The sequence below is a fragment of the Drosophila innubila genome (assembly GCF_004354385.1).
Source record: "Drosophila innubila isolate TH190305 chromosome 2R unlocalized genomic scaffold, UK_Dinn_1.0 1_C_2R, whole genome shotgun sequence".
In the NCBI taxonomy this organism is placed as follows: Eukaryota; Metazoa; Arthropoda; class Insecta; order Diptera; family Drosophilidae; genus Drosophila; species Drosophila innubila.
Genome location: NW_022995374.1, coordinates 7,157,785 through 7,179,134, shown reverse-complemented (window position 1 = coordinate 7,179,134; position 21,350 = coordinate 7,157,785). Strand labels below are relative to the sequence as shown.

General features: G+C 39.8%; 6 protein-coding genes across 9 annotated transcripts in view; 4 read left to right on the top strand and 2 right to left on the bottom strand.

Annotated features, from left to right (window-relative positions):
* The window catches only part of LOC117783119 (serine-rich adhesin for platelets), a 33,041-nt gene extending 24,074 nt beyond the window's left edge, over nucleotides 1-8,967 (bottom strand). The window contains exon 1 of the mRNA XM_034620329.1: nucleotides 8,952-8,967. The gene's annotated coding sequence lies outside the window, so the exon portion shown is untranslated. The remainder of the gene's footprint in view (nucleotides 1-8,951) is intronic.
* Nucleotides 8,968-10,707: 1,740 nt separating this feature from the next.
* On the top strand, nucleotides 10,708-11,122 carry LOC117784655 (probable 5-hydroxyisourate hydrolase). The gene has a single exon (XM_034622454.1). The coding sequence runs from the start codon at nucleotides 10,733-10,735 to the stop codon at nucleotides 11,072-11,074; it is 342 nt and encodes a 113-aa protein (XP_034478345.1). The 5' UTR covers nucleotides 10,708-10,732; the 3' UTR covers nucleotides 11,075-11,122.
* A 497-nt stretch (nucleotides 11,123-11,619) lies between these two features.
* On the top strand, nucleotides 11,620-13,237 carry LOC117784091 (periodic tryptophan protein 1 homolog). The gene has a single exon (XM_034621705.1). The coding sequence runs from the start codon at nucleotides 11,713-11,715 to the stop codon at nucleotides 13,093-13,095; it is 1,383 nt and encodes a 460-aa protein (XP_034477596.1). The 5' UTR covers nucleotides 11,620-11,712; the 3' UTR covers nucleotides 13,096-13,237.
* A 16-nt stretch (nucleotides 13,238-13,253) lies between these two features.
* Nucleotides 13,254-15,640, bottom strand: LOC117784090 (transcription initiation factor TFIID subunit 5). Its single transcript, XM_034621704.1, has one exon. The coding sequence runs from the start codon at nucleotides 15,590-15,592 to the stop codon at nucleotides 13,475-13,477; it is 2,118 nt and encodes a 705-aa protein (XP_034477595.1). The 5' UTR covers nucleotides 15,593-15,640; the 3' UTR covers nucleotides 13,254-13,474.
* Nucleotides 15,641-16,126: 486 nt separating this feature from the next.
* On the top strand, nucleotides 16,127-19,617 carry LOC117785686 (peroxisome assembly factor 2). Of its 4 annotated transcripts, none has more exons than XM_034623868.1 (5): nucleotides 16,127-16,333; nucleotides 16,428-16,549; nucleotides 16,652-17,182; nucleotides 17,247-18,005; nucleotides 18,065-19,617. In XM_034623868.1, the coding sequence occupies exons 2-5, from the start codon at nucleotides 16,526-16,528 to the stop codon at nucleotides 19,466-19,468; spliced, it is 2,718 nt and encodes a 905-aa protein (XP_034479759.1). In that variant the 5' UTR covers nucleotides 16,127-16,333; nucleotides 16,428-16,525; the 3' UTR covers nucleotides 19,469-19,617. The 4 variants fall into 4 exon arrangements, with proteins under 4 accessions (XP_034479759.1, XP_034479758.1, XP_034479757.1 ...); XM_034623867.1 differs by having other exon boundaries at nucleotides 16,418-16,549; XM_034623866.1 differs by lacking the exon at nucleotides 16,428-16,549.
* A 228-nt stretch (nucleotides 19,618-19,845) lies between these two features.
* LOC117785689 (peroxisomal (S)-2-hydroxy-acid oxidase GLO3) lies at nucleotides 19,846-21,264 on the top strand. The gene is made up of 3 exons (XM_034623870.1): nucleotides 19,846-20,048; nucleotides 20,107-20,379; nucleotides 20,530-21,264. The coding sequence occupies exons 1-3, from the start codon at nucleotides 19,918-19,920 to the stop codon at nucleotides 21,218-21,220; spliced, it is 1,095 nt and encodes a 364-aa protein (XP_034479761.1). The 5' UTR covers nucleotides 19,846-19,917; the 3' UTR covers nucleotides 21,221-21,264.
* The last annotated feature ends 86 nt before the right edge of the window (nucleotides 21,265-21,350 follow it).

Genomic DNA, 21,350 nt, shown 5'->3' with positions numbered 1-21,350 from the left:
TTTCACTCAGCTGCCCACACTCTATTGGAAGTCGAGAGTCCAGAGTGGAGAGTCGGGGGTTTCGCTAGGTCTTTGCAGGGGGGGATATATGGTTATCTAATTGGTTGGCCGACTTCGTTGAAGATTAATTGCAATACGAACGATTTCTTTACAAAAACATACTCGTAGATAAACAGCAACAATGGCGAACAATAATGAAAAGTAAAAGTTTGTTTTAAGCAGCTGAACAATGCGTCTAAATGAATTCATGAATAAATTATTGAGAGCCACAAAAGCTTGTTTTGTGTTCTAAACGAGTTTGATTTTTTGTTTCTTCATTTTTGGTGCTTTTATCTGTGTGTGTTTTTTGTTATTAATTTAATGTGGCACAACTGTTGTTTTTATTTATTGTCAAGCTTGTTTCGGAAATTAAAAGTAAAATTAGTTTTCTCTATAAATATTTTTGGTTTAAATGCAGTCCAAATAAAAACAGATAATGCATGATTAGAATGGACTAATCAAAATTGTGACAGGATAGAATTTATATACCTATCCTTACTTAAATGGATGGAAACTTAGATTTGTATGTGAGTTGGGCCCCATTTGTTAGCACCACAGATGGCTGGCTTGTAATACGACTCTCCAATGCCATAACCCACAAGTGGAATACAACAACCAAGTATTTACATACGCAAAGTATGTATTTGGAAAAGTAAAACTGAAAACCACGAGACCACAACGAGCAAACACAATCACGAAAGAGGCAACTAATGTGTCGCCCCTTTTGGTAAAACTAGACAACTGCAGGCAACATCCATCAACAACAACAACAACAACAACAATGTAAACAACAACATCTTATGAGCACAAACTTTACAATTTACCATAAAACAAGCTTGCACAAAGCATTTCAACTAGCTTTACTTTACATGGTGGTTATTTAATATGTGCGTAAATCTTGCTTGCTAAAAAACGCTTAAGTTTTTGTAATATGCAAATTATTTTAGTACAATAAAATGCTTGTACTTAAGTGTATTGCAAACATAATCATGAATAGATCATACCGGACAGCTGCATATAGTATTAAATGGTCAAAAAAATATTCCAAGAATGTTGTGAATTTAAAAAGTATCAATCGACTATGCAAATCTAAGTTATTTTTAACTTGTAGCTCTGTCAATTCCACACTCATAATTTATATTTGCGCTCATATTAAATAAACAGTTAAATATAATTATTATTAATGATATTAAGGCTATGCTAAAGTTTTTCCGCCTTTTGTTTGCACAGTTTGACTGCTTCTGCTAACAGATCGCCTTCCACTTCTATGTTATGTTAACTAGCAGCGCTTAACAGAACAAGACGCATGATACTAATATGATATGCTATTTAACAGGACAGATCCCAATTTTTATGTCATGTTAATTAACAGCTCTAAGCAATTAGGACGCAAACTTCTTCTATGTAATGTTAAGTAAAGTATAGTAAAGTGTTAGTTTCCATAATAACACTGATTGTTCTCACATATTCGTGTTTAAAATTGGATCAACTCGCTGTAAGTACTTACAACATTACGCATCATTATTTTCAAATAATGGGCATTTAAAATTTGTGAAAATTGGAGCAGTTAGTACTTTACAAGTGGATCGTTGATCCGATGCCTTTTGAATCGAAAGTCGTTTACGACAACCAACTTCTACGTGAGCGCTCAGCCAGAGGCATAAAATTAACATTTTCTTGTACGAGTATCTATATCTGTTTGTGTGTGTCTTTCTCTTCTGATTTTCATAAGTAAAAATAAGACCGAAGAGTCGAATACAATCGGATCGCCGTTTGTTGTTTTGCTGCCTTTGCTTTCTTTCCCTCGCATCTCGCACCACTCAATCTCAATCTTAACCTCAACCGGACCGACGACGCTTCAACAACCTCCGCACAGTCGATTCTACAGTGGGGGTCTCCGGGATCGGCATAAATAGAAATTGTTCGACTTCGATAAAACAGCGTAGCGGTTCCAGCAATTACAATGCCAAAGATCAGTGTACTGATTCCGCATTTTTATTCAACTTTTTTTTCATTTATTCTGTTTCGCATCTCTACTCTTACCCTTTGCCTCTTGTGATTCTTCTACATTAATTTTTGCTTTTAAAACCCTTTAGCGTATACACAATACTTATTGTTATAGTATGTGTAATCAAATTTATATTTTTATACCCTGAGCCCATTGAAAATGGGCAAAAAAGGGTATAATGTGTTTGGCAGAATGTATGTAACAGGCAGAAGGAGGGGTGGCAGACCCCATAAAGTATATATATTCTTGATCAGGATCAACAGCCGAGTCGATCTAGCCCTGTCCGTCTGTCTGTCCGTCTGTCCGTCTGTCCGTCCGTCCGTCTGTCCGTCTGTCCGTCTGTCCGTCTGTCCGTCTGTTTGAACGCGTCGATCTCAGAGACTGTAAGTGCTAGAGACTTCAAATTTGGAATGCAGGTTTGTGAATACCATACGCAGGTCAAGTTTGTTTCCACTTTTGATGCCACGCCCCTTCGCCCACAAATTGAAAAAAAACGATTTACAGGCGCAATTTTTGACATAGCACTCCTAACTGAACAATCAGTTGAGAAGTATGCGTATTAAACGACCCTGAAAATTTCAAAGCGATTGACCCATAAATAAAGAAGTTATTTCGGAATTTAGATTTAGTTGAATAATTACATTTGGATGGCAAATCAAACGTGCGAGCGAGACAGCATGTTCACGTTTGTATGCAAGGCGCGCACAAACACAGTAAGAAATAGTACCAATTTTCTTTGGGCTTCGATTTCAAGTACTATATGACCTAGAGACTTCAAATTTGTTATGTAGGTTCCTGGATACCATACGCAGGTCAAGTTTGTTTCCAATTTTAGGTGCCACGCCCCCTTCGCCCACAAATTGCACAAAACGATTTACAGGCGCAATTTTGACATAGCACTCCTAACTGAACAATCAGTTGAGAAGTATGCGTATTAAACGACCCTGAAAATTTCAAAGCAATTGACCCATAAATAAAGAAGTTATTTCGGAATTTAGATTTAGTTGAATAATTACATTTGGATGGCAAATCAAACGTGCGAGCGAGACAGCATGTTCACGTTTGTATGCAAGGCGCACAAAGACAGAACGAATTAGTACCAATTTTTTTTGGTACCAAATAAGAATTAAGCGATAAGCAAAAAATATTATCGATATCATGTAATGAAAATGTTAATGTATAATTTATGTATATACAAATATACAATTTGATTAAAATATAATTGTGTTAATATATAAATATGTATTTTTGCATGGCAAAAATCAGCAGAAGCTGATAGCTATGTATGTATGAAATTGCATGAGAGAAATAGCGATCATTATGCAGCACTACTCTTGCATCTTTGCCGAGCACTGAAAGCTGCAAAATAATAATTTTAGTTATAAATATTTTCGATTCCTTACACATATATATAATAAGTATCTGCTTATTATCGTTGTAAAAAAACTTAGCATTATCCGCTTTAAGAACTTAAAATTAGACATTGCCTTTATTTCAAATTTCGCGCGCACTGCAGCAGCCTTTGGCAGGCTTGAATTTGTTGCGTAAGGGGAGAGTGAGAGAGGAAAAATGGGTGCTGCCAGATTGCAGGCTGAGCAAAGTTGTAGTTTGTGGCTACCTTGACACACGCTACATCGATTGCAAGCGATTACGATTACGACTTGATTTACCAATTTATCAATTTCTAATTAATTTTAAACAAGTTTATTATATTAAAGTTTATTATATTAAACTTATTTAAAATTAATTAGAAATTGATAAATTGTAAATCGGTCGTAATCATAATCGAGTGATGTATTAGTTCAGTGAGGCATTAATAACGTAGTCTGCAGTGATAAGCACAGTGACTGAAAACCGAAAGTTGTTCATAGTTTCGCGTGTGTAATTTTTGATACCTGAGCAATTGAAAATGGGCAACAATCAACTTTATAAAAGAGTACATGGGCTCAGGGTATCCTACTGTCGAGCGTGCTCGACTGTAGCCGCACCTCACCGCGAGCGAAGCGAGCCGGGGGTAGGCGAGCGAAGCGAGCAGGGGGCGGAGCCCCCTTGTTTTTTTTCTGATTGTTAGAAAAAGATACATATTTAGTTGTCGGCTTGAATTCAAATGTTTAGAATAGAATCCAATATACAGACTGTTAATATAATATCATTTTTAATGAAAGATAGACTATATACCGCCTGCTTCTATTTTCATTGTAATAATATATCTGCGAATATTTGAAATTTTACATTGTTTTAATGACACAAATCTTTCGATATTGCTTCTCGTTTTATTGATGCGTCAGCGAAATTCCACGTAGACGAAGGACGTCAACGCGATCGACAATTGTTTACTTTACAACAATATCGGCGTGCAAAAAGGCAAAGTATGGGCACAACCCTTTCACACGAGCAAATTACAAAACAAAGCAAGTCACAATAGGCTAGATAAAATTGGCCAACTTTAAAGTACCCTATAAAAAGGGTAAATACCTAAAACTAGTTTCTTGAATAACTTCTGCGTTAATCATTCACAAGTAAAGTCATTAAATAAACTATAATACTAAACAGGTAAAGTTGTAGTTTCTTAATTTGATTAATTCATATTTATACTTTTAGCTTAAAGTCTTACTAATTAAAATACCTTATTTTATTTCTCAAAAGGGAGCAGGGTATTTAAATATACAAAGCACCTGTTCCAACATTGAAAAATAAAACACAAAATCGAAAATCCGAAACATTGCACAAATTGCTCAACGGTTGAGTAATTTGCGAGCATGCGATGGCGACTTAATTGTTGATAATCAAATGGGAATGCGAATACGAGTAGATTTGCAAATGTTATTCATTTGAATAAACAGTAGTGAGGCCAATAATCAATCAGCTAATTGTGATCACGGATTAATCAGTGATCGCAATTAATTTAATATGTCGAGCTGAGTTCGCTCCCAGAAATCAATTCCAGGTTTGGGTGTGGTGTTCCATTGTATTCCATCTGCCAAGGCATTACATAGACTCTACTATTAGCAAGAACATTGATTAACCCAGAGGAACATCATATTATTTTCGTACTTGTATTTGTAGAGGGAGAGGCACATTAAAGAAATGAGCATAATTGCGTTGTTCCAAAAAAAGTAACGCTAATAAAGCAAAAATGTTAAAAGAAAGCCATAAAGACGAGCACAAAACATGGTTAACATGGGCAACATTAGCGCCAAATCGTTTTACCGTCTTTTGCCAGCTATGAAAGGTGAAATTATCCGCAATGAAAATGAGTCTAAGCTGGCGGAGTAACAAAGAGCCGGACATTGATGGGAGTCGACTACGGCCTGTATCTGGGATAGGGTTTTGGGCCTGGTCTCTTGACTCTGAAGTGGTGCAAAGATTATCGGGCTAATGCTCCATAGAGTAACATGAACAAGTCTGACCCAATTAACAGCATTACTTGGCGAAAAGCCAGCCAGCCATGTGCAGCAATATGGCTTAAAAGCCGAAAGCCAAACTCCAAAATGTAGGTCAAATTGACAACAAATCTATGTTATTGCTGATGTGTTGATTATAAACATAACCCCATCGACCACTCCAACTGCATACATATGAGTACAAATAATTCTTGAGAAGGCATTAAAATTTGGTATTCAATGCTTGGATTATTCACAAGACCCGTTGATTCTCCACAATTGCAAACTCAATTACAACTTATGTACGTTCTTGTTACTTGGTTTTCTTAACATTTTATTTTGTTGTTATTTAATATGCATAGCACGAGCAATTGATTCCCTCAAACTGCCCTCGGTGCCGTCTCCGTCACCAGTTCCGGCCCAAACACTTGTCTTTCTTCTGCGTAAGTGCTTTTATTGCCATTGTCGTCGCGTCATCAACCTCGTCTGTCCTCTGTCCTCAGTCTTCAGTCTTGTGTCTTGTGTCTTGTGTCTTATGTCTTCAGTCTTCTGTGATGTGGCTCAGTTTTGTTTTGCACCGTGAAGGTCTTTTATAGTTCGTCATCATCATTGTCTTCGTAGTTCGAGTGTAATACGGAGGGAACTTGCAATTGCCCTCTACGAGGTATTAACAATTTGTATCTGTGTCAATGTGGCAATTGATTTTGATTGCGTGTGCATGCAACTCGATCAAATTGTGAATTGTGTGTGTATGTCAATTAATCCATAAGTACTTGTATCGGTGCCCTATAAGAAATACAAGTAATACTAAGAATACCAACATTTGTGAAGTAAATAAATTAAAAAAGGTGCATCAAAAGTTAGAAATCAAAATATTGGGAATTTAATATTAGGAACCCAACCTAGAAGGCAAAAATAAGCAACATTTTAGAAATAACTTAATGATATTTTTGACAATCAATTGAGTTAATTAATTAGATTTTAATGAAAAATCGACAATTTAATTCTAATTTGATCGATATCAGCATAAAAATTTGGAAATACAATTATTTCCACCATTGTACCTTTTTCACAGACTTTTACCTTCACACTTTTCCAAAAAGAAGTAATTTGGAAGATCTAGACGTATAATTTACAGATTAATCGATTGCTCGATTCTCTTTTTTATCGTATTTTACTTTTTGATTTTACAGTTTGGTGTTACCTTTTTATAATTCGATTCTAATATGAAATAATTATGCTTGAACTAACATAGGAGATTTTCATTATTTCTCTCTCTCGCTGATGTGATTAACGGTTGCGTTACAATTGGGATTTAGTGCGAGACTGTTGTTCGGCCTATCACTTCATTACCACCACCGCCACCATCACCACCACCACCTCTGAGTAGCACCACTGACAGCTCCACTAACAGCATTGGCATCTGCACATACTTATAAAAACATCTTGGGATGCCTTTCCAATTATTTGCAGTGTTTGAATTTTGCGCCACAATGTGGATGCATCAAGTATGAGTGTGAGTGTGAGTGTGTGTGTGTGTGTGTGCGAAAAGAAAAGATATAAAATAAAATAATGTCTGGTTGTTGGACTTGGTTGACTTGTTAGCAGCAGTAATTTGGCAGTAAAGCGCATATAAGTAAGCCAGCGGGCAATGGAACCACATCTTTGAAAGAAAAACTGAAAACTGAAATTTGTTTCAAATTTGAAAACTCACTTCAGCATGGCGAATGTCTTAGTCACGCTACCTGCCGCAACAACAACAACAACAACTACTACTACTATAAAAACACTCACACTACATACACTTCAATACATAAATAGGTATTTATATTTAGGTTTGTAGTTTCCACACCAAAGCCAAAGAATTTACAAAACAAATAAAATATCTACACCAAACTTGGCATAAACATACAAAACACTTACAAAATTATTATACACTGTACTTGGTTAATTTCTATAAATATTTTTAGTTTGTATTTCAATCATATACTGAACAGTGTGTACTTGTAGTTGTGCATTGCAATTTCCTTTATGAGAGCACGAAATGTTGCAAGATAAGAACTTAATGCAACCCTAATGCAAGGTTAACATGATGACGGCATGTAATATGAGACATTGTTCAGTATAACTCGTCAGACAGGGAACTGGGAACTGGGAGTGCCCGAGGACATGTGGTGATCAAGTGTTTCTCATGAGGGATGTCTGTCTGCAGACATCAATGTGGCATATTGTAGTCTAAGTGCTATTAACTATGCATATCTGCTGTTTGCATCTGAGTTTCAGCTCGGTTTACCACCATGCGGGACATCTGTACAAACAAAAATATTTAAAGAGCGATACAGAACTGAAACTCAAAGAACTCGCTAGAAACAAAGATAGCCTTACCGAAATAATAACAATCGTGATGTTACAAATTTGCTAATTAAAGTGTAAATAAAATTTATGAATATTTAATAATGGACAATTATTAGTTGCTAGGATTAAGAATAATTTAAAAAAAAGTATCAGACCAAAAGCCTTATTTTAAGAAAGTTAAACTACGTTGGCTAAGCCATTTAAAAATCAAAGTATTTTTTATTTATATAAATTTCAACAAAACACAAATATAAGAGATATTAAGCTCAATTAAACTTTCCTATAGAGTATACAAAAACATCATGCAATGCGACAAGAAGTTCATGTTGCAATGTCCAAGCGGACGAAAGGTACTTGAAAAACTGAACTCATTTCCTGTTTCCCCTGACTTGAACTCTTCGAGCTGGAACTTCACTTTTTACTCACAGACTTATCTCAGTTGGAAATGCTCTCGACGATGAGTTTTTGCTTAACTTTTAATCGTTGGGCTGTCAATAAGAGGAGGCTAGTTTCTAATTTGCCATTAGGCTTTAATGATCAGTTAAAAGAAACCGACAGCTTTGGTATGTATTTCAGTTATGCAAATACTAATTTATCTACACATGAAAATTATCTCCAAATGGACACTATTGAGATAAATATTTGCTTGGCTTTCATAGCGGCATTACAGCATACTGAAATTTCTAAATATTTAATATTAAACAGTTAATGTGTTGCATATTTCGCTATAGGGCAAAAAAATTTGTTGTTTGTCGATTGATTTGTATCAATCAATTAAAAATATCGGACAACAGACCGTTAGCATTTTCTGATTACGTTTTTATCATTAATTAATAAACAGTATTTTGCACAATTTTGTTAGTGTGGTAATCGCCGCGAAGTCATTATGTAGTAACTGATAATTTGTGACTTACAAATAACATAAATACTTTATAAATAAAAAAAAGTAAAACTAAATAATAAAAAAAAAAACACGAGAAATATAGAAATTTTTCAGAAACACTTTGAACAATATTTTATTAAAAAGAATATTGTTTTGATAGATAATAAATAATTTGATTTTAAATAATAAACATTAATGTATATATTTTATATTAAGACAAAATTATGTGCTATCTGTCTACAAGTACACGTAATAGTAATTTTTTGTTTAAATATATTTTGACTTACCTTTAAATTGATTTTAATCCCAGTTCAATAGGCAAACGAACAGACATAAAATGTAGTCCAAGTTGTTTAAGTTGTAATTGTTGTAGTTGTCGATCTGGTTATAAACTGGGCTTGTTATTGTTGTCTTAATCCCATGTTTTGCGTAGGAGTAGTAGGTGGTTGAACAAAGCTGGTAAGACGTGCAGTACTTGTTAGGGGATCCATTCGATTATAACGACAAACCAACAACAATGACCATAAAAACAAAAACAATCATCACGCGATTAGTTTAAACTGAGGAAAAGAGAAACAGCCAAAGGGTATCCGCCACACATACAAAGATACATACAAACTTATATAGATTTACAAGAATATATATGTATATATAGAAAGAAACACACACCTAAAGCTGCAGAGGCAGCAAAACCTCCAAACACAAACGAAAATAATGCGAAATAAAACATGCACACGCAGACAAACAACAAGAATATGTATCTTAAAACTGGTTTAAGATTTGTTGGGGATTGAAGTTGGTAACTTCGATGCTTCTGCTCAGGCAGTTTAGAGTCGCGGTTGTATTTGTATGTGTGTGTTTTGTGTTTTTGTGTTTGTAAGGTGCACATACATATACATAAATGAACAAACATTCAAGTTTACATACATTACAAACAGAGAAGTTTGTACTTTCCAATACCACTAATGGCTGTTCTATACTCTAGTATTGTTTACTAGCTTTTAACGAAACGCGGATATCATTTGCATTGCACTTTTTATTCTTTTTCAACACTGATATTATTTACACAAACAACTGTTGCACTAGAAACGTGGGCAGTTTCATTTACATCACAACATGTATATTAACAGGTTGACAATTTGCGTTGTCCAGTACACTTCAAATATATTTCAACAATTTTAATATCATTTTGGTTACCGGCATGCACAAATGCTTAATAGTTTACAACGCAGGCGTAAATACGCGGTTTGTGGTCAGATTATGCATAATTTTATCCAAGTTATTACATTATCAACATTGTTGCTGCATTTACATTTACAGCTGCAACATCTTGGCTACTTGAGCCAAGTTTATTCTTTGAAATTCATTTTCAAAGTCGCGACGCGGATATTCCGATACAAAACAACCCAACCGACCGCTCCAATAACAAGTTGTACAATAACAAAAAAATCTGACTTCAATGCTGTTGTCAGTGATTTAACAGAGATCTGTTGCTGGCAAGCGCTGTTTACTTACAGATTCTTTTATTGCCTATCGATATACATCCGCTAGATACATAATGTAAACAGACTGTAAACTTTTAGATTATCTGCTAAAGCATTGTTGAGTGTCACCAAATAAAAAACGTATTTATTCATAACTGTGCGATTCTACATTGATTAACTTTACAACATTATAATAGTTAACATTAATAGCTCTGAATTAACAGAATCAAATTTGAATTTAACTGCTGCTCATAATATTTTCTTCCGGAACTATAACAGACCGAACTGGGAACAGTTTTCTACTGTTTACATTTTCAACTACCCTCAACTTGTTGCATGCTGTGGATGGTATCTACATGCATACAGTACATATGTACATATTTATCTACATATTTTCTATTACTTTCTTGAGTCTTATCAGACAGCAAATGTCGAATGAGTTTTGGTACAGAGTACATTTCTTAAGAACAATCTTTTGTATTAAAACATCTTATCTTCTTTAACAGAACTTGAGATAGCTGGATTATTATAAATATAACAAGCTTATTTCTTAGTTGTCATTAGTCAGTCTTATACCGCAATGAACACACGTAAACTTTCAACTCATGTGCTGGAAACGTCTTCAGGAAAGGCGGCATCAAATATTAAAGTGACTGTTTACCGTCTGGACGAAATTCAAGAATGGAGAGCAATTCGTCCATCTCAAACAAACTCAGATGGTCGCTGTCTGTTGTTGGACCAAGGCGAGTTTCCCATGGGAATCTATAAGTTAACCTTCCATGTGGGACCATATTTTGCCGCGAAAAATATGACAACTTTTTACCCAGCCATAGACATTATTGTGGACTGCAATGAAAATCAAAACTATCATATTCCACTTTTACTCAGCCCATATGGTTACACTACTTATCGTGGAACATAATTCCCGAAAGAATTTTATGTGTGCTTAAAATAAAATGTTTATTCAAAATTCTGAGACTTTTAAATTTCAGCCTTCCTCGGTGCTGTTAAGTGCTGAGGGGGAACAGATAGATGGGAACAGATTGAAAATTTAATGCTAAAAAAAATTAATTATATCAAAAAATCGAGAAAATTCAAAAAAAATTATGCAAAAATTTAAAAAACTCTAGAAAAAAAATCCGAAATTTAGTACAAAAATAAAAAACACCCAATTTCGGAAATGTACTTATTTTTCTAAGTACAAATATCAAACCAGATCGGGAAATTTGGCAGGGTGGCAGCCTTTGCACCGGGTGGCAATCTTCCCCATTAGTGCTGGCAACGGGAAACAATTGCTGTTTCTGTCAAGAAACCGTCTAGATTTGTTATTGTGGGCACTTTTGCACTGCTTTACCAAAAATATTAATAGCAAAACTTAGCTGAATATATTATTTAAACTAAATTTCCAGCTAATAGCAATTTTGAAATTTTTCGATCAAACAAATCTAGCTATAAAATATCTAAGTTGGCAACAGTGATAAAAGAACAACTGCACGTGTTTGATTTTGAAATTCTGTTAGATTTGTCAGCGCTCTAATTTATTTGTTAAAATAATAAATAATGGCAGAAGAGGTGGAAGAGGGCGTGCCGCCAGAGCCAAGCATAGACTTTGTTCCAGCGCTGTGTTTTGTACCCCGTGGAGTCACCAAGGAGCGTCCCGATAAAATTGTGCTGACACAAGCAGAGCTTGCACGAATTATTGGCGAGACGCAGAACATGCTGGAGGAGAATGAGGACGAAGATGACGATGAAGACGGAGACGGTATGGAAGTGGACAACGAGGAGGTGGCTCCAAGTGCCGGCAATGAAAACCACAATCCACAAGACGAGTTTAATTTCGACAATTACGAAAACGAGGAGAATTCAACAGTGACAAACTTGGCCAACGTTGTGGACGCCGATCAGCAGGTGCCGGACGAGGACGAAGACTCTGAGGCTGAAGACGAAGTGATTAAGCCAACAGACAACTTGGTGCTAGTTGGACATGTACAGGACGATGCAGCTAGCATGGAGGTCTGGGTATTCAACCAGGAGGAGGAGGCTCTTTACACACACCACGACTTTCTGCTTCCCAGTTTTCCGCTCTGCATCGAGTGGATGAACCATGATGCGGGCAGCGACAAGCCGGGTAACATGTGCGCCATTGGCTGCATGGATCCGATCATCACAATCTGGGATCTGGACATACAGGACTCCATTGAGCCAACATTCAAACTGGGCTCCAAGGGAAACCGCAAGAAGCAGAAGGAACAGTATGGTCACAAAGATGCTGTACTCGATTTATCGTGGAATGCTCAATTCGAGCATATACTGGCGAGTGGATCGGTGGACCAGACACTCATCCTGTGGGACATGGACGAGGGCCAACCTCACACTACAATTACCGCCTTTGAAGAGAAGGTGCAGTCCATAGAGTTCCATCCAGAGGATGCGCAGAGCATCCTAACAGGCTGTGCCGACGGATTGGTGCGTCTATTCGACTGTCGCGACGCCGAGAGCGTCAATTCGTCCTTCATCAAATGGCAGACTAACGGCGAGGTGGAGAAGGTGCTCTGGCATCCGACAGAGACCAACTACTTCATCATCGGCTCCAACGACGGCAGCTTGCACTACGCCGACAGACGCAAACCCAACGAGCTGCTGTGGTCCGTCAAGGCTCACAATGAGGAAATCTCCGGCGTGTGCTTCAACAAACTAATGCCGAATCTACTCACCTCCACGTCCACAGAGGGTGCCCTCAAGATCTGGAACTTCAATACGACCGAGGCAAAGCACGTCTACGAGCACGACTTCAACATGGGACGTCTGCAGTGTATGCGACAATGTCCGGACGATCCCTACACACTGGCCTTTGGCGGAGAGAAGCCTCCACGCTGCTCCGTCTTTAACATCAAGAACTTTGAGGCAGTGCGTCGGACATTCGGCATTACAGATGTGGAGTGAAGAATCTGCACAACCTCTACACCTGTACACTCTGTAAACAATTCCCCAATCCGTTCTGAAATTTATACATTTATATAGATGTTATGTACATATAAAGAGTATGTATATCAAATAAGATTTATATCCTTCGGGATCCAAATAATTTATGATGTGTTTTATATATGGAAGAAAGAAAAGACTACAACTTTATTGTTAACTTATATCTACGAAAACATGAGACAGTCACATTATAAACTTAACTATAAAGGTTCGAAGCAACAACTTCAAACTCAAAGATCTCCTAGAAATGAGGAAATTGGTTACAAAATCAAGAAACCCAGCACTAGATGCCACAGTTCTTAGCTCGGGACTGTCCTGCTTATAAATAATTGTGTATTTCTTAGCTCTTAAATAGACCCACGCACATTAAAAGATTGCGACGGGTGAAATGAAGCGCCACAAAGGGTGAATTCTTGCTGGGAAATGTGCGTAGTAGATAAACGTCCTCGTCATTCTCGTCCTGGTGATGAGACACTGTTATGTGATTGCTCAGATAATCCTCGGTCAGTCTGTGAAAGTCCCACAGCGTCAGATTGTTATCCAAGCCGGCGGCCGCCAGGAGCGTGCCATCTCGACTGAATGTAATTGTGGACACGGTGCTGGTGTGTCGCAGCAGTGTGGTGACCAACGAACCGGTTGACAGGTCCCAGATGATAATGTTGTGGTCGACGGCGCCAGAAGCCAAGTAACGACCGCAAGCAGAGAATGCCAGGCTGTTGACAGTTCCCTTGTGGCCGGTCATGAGGCGCACTGATTGACCTGTGAGAGCATCCCATAGGCGGACAGTGCGATCGCTGGAGCCAGTGGCCACGTAGTTGGAATTCGGATGGAACTGCACGCAATCCACATCGGAAAGATGGCCGACAAAGACGCGAAGCGCCTGGTTTGAATCAGTTGACCACAAGCGGGCAGTTTTGTCAAAGGAGCACGAGACAAAATAATATCCATGCGGTGCAAAGCGCACATCCCACACTGGATAGACGTGTCCCCGATAGGTGACGACGCAAGACCAGGTGAGAAGTGACCAGAGTCGAATTGTGCTGTCCTCGGAGCAAGAGAGTAGCAGATTCATCTCGGGTGCAAAGGCACAGCGATAGACTGGACCCGTGTGTCCCATAAATGTTCGCGTCATTTCGCCGCTTCGCTCGTCCAGCATTCGGGCATTGATGTCCGCCGATTCCTTGTCCAGCTCCCGTAGAGCGTCGGCTTCCTTAAGTGTACGCAGCTTGGCTGGAGTCAACGACCAGATGCGCACCGTAGAGTCACCAAATCCGCAAGCTAGCATGGTGGAATCGTCGGATATTTCGGCACAAGTTACTCCTTGGCTGGAATTGAGAACAGTGTAGAATACGGCGGAGGGCAGCTGATCCTTATTAAGGGGCAGACGCTTGCTGGCCTCACGCAGCGCCTTAAGCTTAAGCAATTTGTCTGCATCCTTGAGCTCGGGCAACGGTATCCGATCAATGGCCGGAGCATTGGGATCCGACTTGGATTTCTTTGATAGCAGCGGATCTTTCTTAGGCTTCTTTTTCTTGGGTCGGTCAGGTGCGTCCGGATCATCATCCTCTTCCTCCGGCGCAGGCGCTGGCGTGGTGAGTGTCTGAAAGTCGACTTCCTTGAGCAGACCGTAGTAAACGCGGATCTTGTTGTCCTGTCGCTTTGCGTCTCCAATGTGCGATCCAGCAGTGGCCACACATTGCAGCTTGTTGCGGGCCATGCCCTCGTAGGTGTCAAAGTGCAGATACTTGGACACAATATCCGCGACCACCTCCTGCCTGCGATCCTGGATGTGACGCTTGAACAACGAGTGTGCATCCCGCGACATGCGGATCACAAACTTGTCCGTCTCCATTGCGGTTACCAGATCGTTCTCCAGCAGCTCCTCTGGCTTTGATATCAGCAGCAAGTTGAAGAGTCCCTCGATGTAGTAGCCATCAAGATCGGATTTGTATTTCTCGATGAATCCGCGCGCTTTCTCAACCTGCCCGCTGGCCAGTATTTTGAAATATATCTGCACTAATATCGGGTAAAGCACCATGGATAATTCATGCTTGTATATGTCCAAAGAGTCCTCCACAAATGAGCGCAGTTCCTCATACGCCTGCTCATACTGTTGGGCATCAAAGTCATCGTCTCCAATGAATTTGGCCAACGCTTCGGCCGCATTCACTTCGGCTTTCGCCTCGGATGCCGATACTTGTGCCAGTGCCGGCTTAACGTCCTGCCCATCATCGGACAACGTCAATGCTGCACTGAGCACAGACTTAACATCACTTTCGCATATATTGGCAAGATCTGAACTGCTCACATTTGCCTCCTGGCAGAGCAGCTCCTCCGTGCCCTTCAGCTGATATTTTCTGAGCAGTTTGAGCAGGCAAAGTAGCTCCCGTTTGTCCTGAGACTGTGCCGAAGTGTCGTTGCCATTGCCTCCGTTTATATTGCTGACTTCTACACTCATTTTTTAATAAAATGAAATCTAACAAATATTTTTTACAAAGTTTTTGTTTGTTTTGGTACTATTGATATCGATAAATTTAGGTGCAGAGTTGATATTATTGATACCATCGATATCTAATATCGATTTCATATTAATTTTTGGTATTTTTCATACCTTTTCAAATTACAAACCTTCATGTGCGCGTTACTCAGCACTGGCTAGTTGTATCTGAAAAAGAACGGCGCGTAATTCAAATTTAGAATTAATTTGTCAATAACTTAGCAAGAAATTAAGATTTTAAAAGAAAATTCGAAATAAGATAAAATAAAGGTAATGATTTTAAAGAAGGCTTGAAATTTGTCAATCCTCGGGGGAAGAAATTATATATAATAAAACTTAGAAAATTCAAACAAAAATTTTAAGAATAGTATATTAAAAATTAAGAAAAAATACATAAAAAGATAGATTTTGGAAATGTATCTAAATTTAAACATCGCACTTTTATTGAATAGACCGTTCAAACTATCGGTATTTTTTTGTTGGGATTCTTGAATTGGTTGGCAGCACTGGTTTCCACGAGCAATATTTTTCATCCGCATAATTTCTGAATTCAGAAATATTTATAAAGAAGAAATACTTGTTGCATATCAATTATAACGGCAGCTTGCATTTAACACCTGAATCTTCAATTTAGCTGTGTAAAGTAATTTGGACAATATAGCCAACGAGAAAATCATGAAGAAAAGGGTAATTGTAAAAAAGGTACGTAACACTAAGGTATTGAAATTGGAAATTTTAATAATGCGAGTAGTGGCAAATATTAACTTAATATAGTATTGATAACAGCTTGTTTCAGAATAAATTTGTGCCTGTATATTCCTGTGATCCATCCAATCCCCCGCACTTAGACTTTGCCTCTCCACAAGTAACCTTTGTATTTTATGTCTCCGCACCATGAGTGATGTTGATATTGTTGTGGTAGGTTAAAAAAGAAGCAGAGCTATTCGTGCTTATGTATGTATATGTTTATTTATATTCAAATATGTCTATATGCATATGTATGTTTATTGACCTTCACAGAAGAAACTTGCCGCCAAGACACCGACGAAATCAATTGACAGTGATGCAGGAGGTGATGTGGAAACCAGATACAGTTACACGGGACGCATGCAGGAGCTCGTCGAGGGCTACAATGCGCTTGTACAGTTGCTTGTGCCCAAGTGGCCCTGGTTTTTGTATCCGGGTTATTTGATATATGCGGTCTATTGGCGTTATGCCAAATACTACAGGGGCAAGTATCTGCTGACGCCCATTCCCAATCAGCTATATGATTTGCTGATCAGGAACGAGCTGATCAAATCCGAGCATGTGATATTCGCCAGCAAGGATGTCTACGACACGTACGCCGAATCGGAGGATGTGAACTTCGTCAATTTGGTTGTGCGTCGCAGTGGTCAGTCCAACAAAGCGACTGCCACAAATGTGGATCGCTCCTGGAGCTCATCGGAGGTGGTCATCAAGCAAATCCTGCAGGATACGCCATACACCATAGTTGGACAGATCTTGCCGGTGGAGAACTCTCAGTGCCAAAGGAACTGTCTCTATGTACAGGTGAGTGCGAATCACTAACCTCAATATGAAAAGATGTTTTATATATCTTAACATCTGGGATTAGGAAAACTTCTATGGAAATCTGATGGATCGTCTCGGCAACAAGCGGAACAATTGTTGGGTGCAGCTGGAGAGCTTTAACGATGAACAAACTATACCAAATATAGCCACGAAGGCGCACGTTTATCTGCTCAACAATCCGCACGAGCTGCCTGCAGAAGTTTCGGAGCTGATACTGAGCAATTACTTCAATACTCCACGTCTGCTGCATCGTGGACACACCTATCGCATTGAGGTAAATGCCCAGCTGGTTGGCACTGCTGCCTATGCGCATTACTATCTGATATTCGCGTATCTGCCCGAAGTGTACTTCCGTTGCATACACCTGGAGGTGAAGGGCAGCGACTTTGAGCTGCAAGCTGTGGTGGCCAAGAATTTTAGCAACCTGGTGCAGGTGCCACAGGCGCACAGCTTCTTGCCACGTCAAGCTTTGGACAAGTGTGCCATTGCGGTCAACTATCCAAGTGGTCTGAGGAGGTCCTATCAGAAGCTGCGCTCTTCAGTGGATGCATTTTTGCCAAAGAAATCCACATGCCTATCATCTAAACATATCTTTCCCGTATTCCTGCTGCAAGGCGATCGTGGTGCCGGAAAAACGAAACTCATCAATGCCGTAGCCCAAGAGCTGGGCATGCACATCTACGGAGCGGACTGTGCGGAAATAGTGTCACAGGTTCCATCGCACACTGAGATGAAACTGAAGGCAGTGTTTGCCAAGAGCATGGTCAGTGAACCGCTGCTAATCTGTTTCCACAACTTTGAGGTAACATTAAATCTATCTATTTTAGATCTGTTGATTCTAATACTCACACTTTACTTCAGATTTTCGGTATTGATAACGAAGGAAACGAGGATTTGCGCTTGCTCTCGGCCTTCCATGTGCAGATCCAAGAGTTATTCGCACGGGATCGCAAATATCCAGTTGTTGTTGTGGCGCTGACCAGTGACAGGCATCTGAAGCCAATGATTCAGAGCCTTTTCCTGGAGATCATTAGCATCGAAGCGCCCAATCAAGAGGAGCGCTTCGAGCTGCTGAAATGGATGCACGTACGTGAATCTTTTAACGATGCCATTTACAATCAAAAAGCGCTGGCAGAGATTCCGCTTTATCCACTTCACATGCAGTCCAAGTATATGAGCAGGCTTTCACCAAAGTGGTCAGAGACGCAGAATGTGCTGCGCGAAGTTGCGGCCAAGTCACAGGGATTCCTATTGGGTGATCTGCAACTGCTCTACGATAACGCTGTGAGACTTAAGCGTCGCCAGAAGTCTAGTCAAGTCAATCTGACCCTGGAACACTTTGCCAAAAATCTATATGAAATGCAGAGTTCGTTTGCAGACAGTCTTGGTGCTCCAAAGGTGCCCAAGGTGTACTGGTCCGACATCGGAGGCCTCTATAAGCTTAAGGATGAGATCCAAAGCAGTATTGGACTGCCGTTGAAGCATGTACATCTGATGGGCAAGAACCTACGACGCTCGGGCATTTTGCTTTACGGGCCACCTGGAACAGGAAAGACTCTGGTTGCCAAGGCGGTGGCCACCGAATGCAACCTTAGCTTTCTCTCTGTCCAGGGTCCTGAGCTGCTGAACATGTATGTGGGTCAGAGCGAGCAAAATGTGCGTGAAGTATTTACCCGTGCTCGCTCGGCTGCGCCCTGCGTGCTCTTCTTGGATGAGCTGGACTCCTTGGCACCCAATCGAGGTGTCGCTGGTGACTCTGGTGGAGTTATGGATCGCGTGGTGTCGCAACTGCTCGCCGAGATGGACGGCATGTCCAATGGGGACTCCACAAAGCCCATTTTTATCCTAGCTGCCACAAATCGACCTGATTTGATTGATCCCGCACTTCTTCGACCCGGACGCTTTGATAAACTCTTCTATGTGGGACCCTGTTCCACTGCCGATGACAAGGCGTCGGTTTTGCGCGCCCAAACGCATCGCTTCATCCTTGCCAGCGACGTGGACTTAATACAGATTGCAGAGCTCCTAAAAAGCGAAATGAGCGGTGCGGATTTGTATTCGATATGCTCAAATGCATGGCTCTCTGCTGTCAGGAGAACCATAAACAACCATGTGAACGACGGCCTCTCCGCCAAGGAGTTAAGCGCCGAAAATATCATAGTTGAATCGGAAGACTTTACAACGTCCTTTAATAAATTTGTGCCTTCAATTAGCCAAACCGATCTGGAGTACTTTAGGAACTTAAAGACAGCCTATAGCGTTTAATTTGACAGATTCATATGTTATTCTATTGTTAGACTGTGTTGTTTTTTTAATTTTGAGTTTGTTATAATACTTAACTATTTATGAACTGGTGTTGGTATATATTTAAAACGAATTTAATAAAAACTTGTGTTGAAATTACCAAAAATGCATATAATTATAGTCTAAAGAAATATGAAAGCATAAAGACTCTGATAGGATTATCTGTTAATTGTCAAAATCTACGCATTTCAACTGATCTGTACTTGACGTAGTTCGTGTGTGTGTTTATTTAAAACTATTCTTATCAGCTGTTGAAAACGACTGTCTGTCGGTTATCATGTCGTCTGTTAATAAACTTAAGTGTATAGCAGCGACTGTTGACAATTGAGATTGAGATTTAGTCTAGGGATTGCAGCGATCGCTGTCGACAGCATCAAAGATTCATAGCTTAGATAAGAGTATAAGCAAATATGGACTTGGTTTGTCTGGAGGACTTTGAGCAGCAGGCTGAGAGTAAGCTGGAAAAGACAGCAAGGGATTACTATAAAAGTGGAGCAGGAGATCAGTTCACGCTTCGTCTGAATCGCGAGGCATTTAAAAGGTTTGTACACATTCCAATTACAACTCGAAAATTTCTCAATTTTCTACTATTATAATAGATTACGATTGCGTCCGCGTTGTCTGCGAGATGTCTCCCAGCTGGATATTAGTTGTAAAATATTTGGTCAGCAGCTGAAGTGGCCACTGGGAATCGCTCCAACAGCAATGCAGAAGATGGCGCATCCGGATGGGGAGATTGGAAATGCCCGCGCCGCTGGCAAAGCTGGTTCCATCTTTATTTTGAGCACTCTTTCCACCACTTCGCTGGAGGATTTGTCGGCGGCTGCTCCCGACACTTACAAGTGGTTTCAGCTTTATATTTACAAGGATCGGTACGTTGTATATCTTAGCCTATTCTACAGAAAGAGTTTTAGATCGCAGAGTCCATTTAGCACTGTATAAGCAAACAGATTCCATAGATGTAAAGAATTAGAAGATCAAGTTTAGTTCCCTTTGGACTAATGTCTTCTTTTTACTTGTAGATCGCTGACCGAAAAGATTGTTCGGCGGGCTGAGAAGGCAAACTTCAAGGCCCTTGTGCTGACCGTAGATGCCCCCATATTTGGACACCGACGTGCCGATGTGCGCAACAAGTTCAGTTTGCCATCGCACCTGAGTTTGGCCAACTTCCAAGGCGAACAGGCGAACGGAGTTGTCACTGACGGTGGGTCGGGGATTAACGAGTATGTTGCCAGCCAATTCGATCCCAGCATCACCTGGAAAGACATTAACTGGCTGAAACAGCTCACACAGCTGCCAATTGTCCTCAAGGGCATCCTCACGGCAGAAGACGCCGTCTTGGCAAGGGAATTTGGCTGTGCCGGCGTTATTGTCTCCAACCATGGGGCCCGCCAAATTGACACCGTGCCAGCTTCCATCGAAGCACTTCCGGAGGTGGTGAAAGCCGTGGGAAATGATCTGGTTGTTATGCTAGACGGCGGCATTATGCAGGGAAATGATATATTCAAGGCCTTGGCTCTGGGTGCTAAAACTGTGTTCATAGGTCGTCCGGCGGTCTATGGTCTCGCCTATAATGGGCAGCAGGGCGTGGAGCAGGTGCTGGGTGTATTAAGAAAAGATTTTGAAATTACTATGGCCTTGACCGGTTGTCAAAAATTATCTGATATCCAATCGTCACTGGTAGCGCACGAGTCGATCTATTCAAAACTGTAAATGTGTATACCGGTAAAAATAAAAGATTTTAGATATTAACCTTATAAAGAATACTCTTTATAGTTTAAAAGACGCCTATACGCTGTGCTGATTTTTAATCTCATCTTAAATTAATTTGAATCTATTTTTT

Coding starts and splice junctions, on each gene's coding strand:
- LOC117785686 (XM_034623866.1), top strand. CDS start 16,307: ATGAAGAAAAGGGTAATTGTAAAAAAG. Junction 16,334..16,651: donor AAAGGGTAATTGTAAAAAAG/GTACGTAACACT, acceptor TGACCTTCACAG/AAGAAACTTGCCGCCAAGAC. Junction 18,006..18,064: donor TCTGTTTCCACAACTTTGAG/GTAACATTAAAT, acceptor ACTTTACTTCAG/ATTTTCGGTATTGATAACGA.
- LOC117785689 (XM_034623870.1), top strand. CDS start 19,918: ATGGACTTGGTTTGTCTGGAGGACTTTGAGCAGCAGGCTGAGAGTAAG. Junction 20,049..20,106: donor AATCGCGAGGCATTTAAAAG/GTTTGTACACAT, acceptor CTATTATAATAG/ATTACGATTGCGTCCGCGTT. Junction 20,380..20,529: donor CTTTATATTTACAAGGATCG/GTACGTTGTATA, acceptor TTTTACTTGTAG/ATCGCTGACCGAAAAGATTG.
- LOC117784091 (XM_034621705.1), top strand. CDS start 11,713: ATGGCAGAAGAGGTGGAAGAGGGCGTGCCGCCAGAGCCAAGCATAGAC.
- LOC117784090 (XM_034621704.1), bottom strand. CDS start 15,592: ATGAGTGTAGAAGTCAGCAATATAAACGGAGGCAATGGCAACGACACT.
- LOC117784655 (XM_034622454.1), top strand. CDS start 10,733: ATGAACACACGTAAACTTTCAACTCATGTGCTGGAAACGTCTTCAGGA.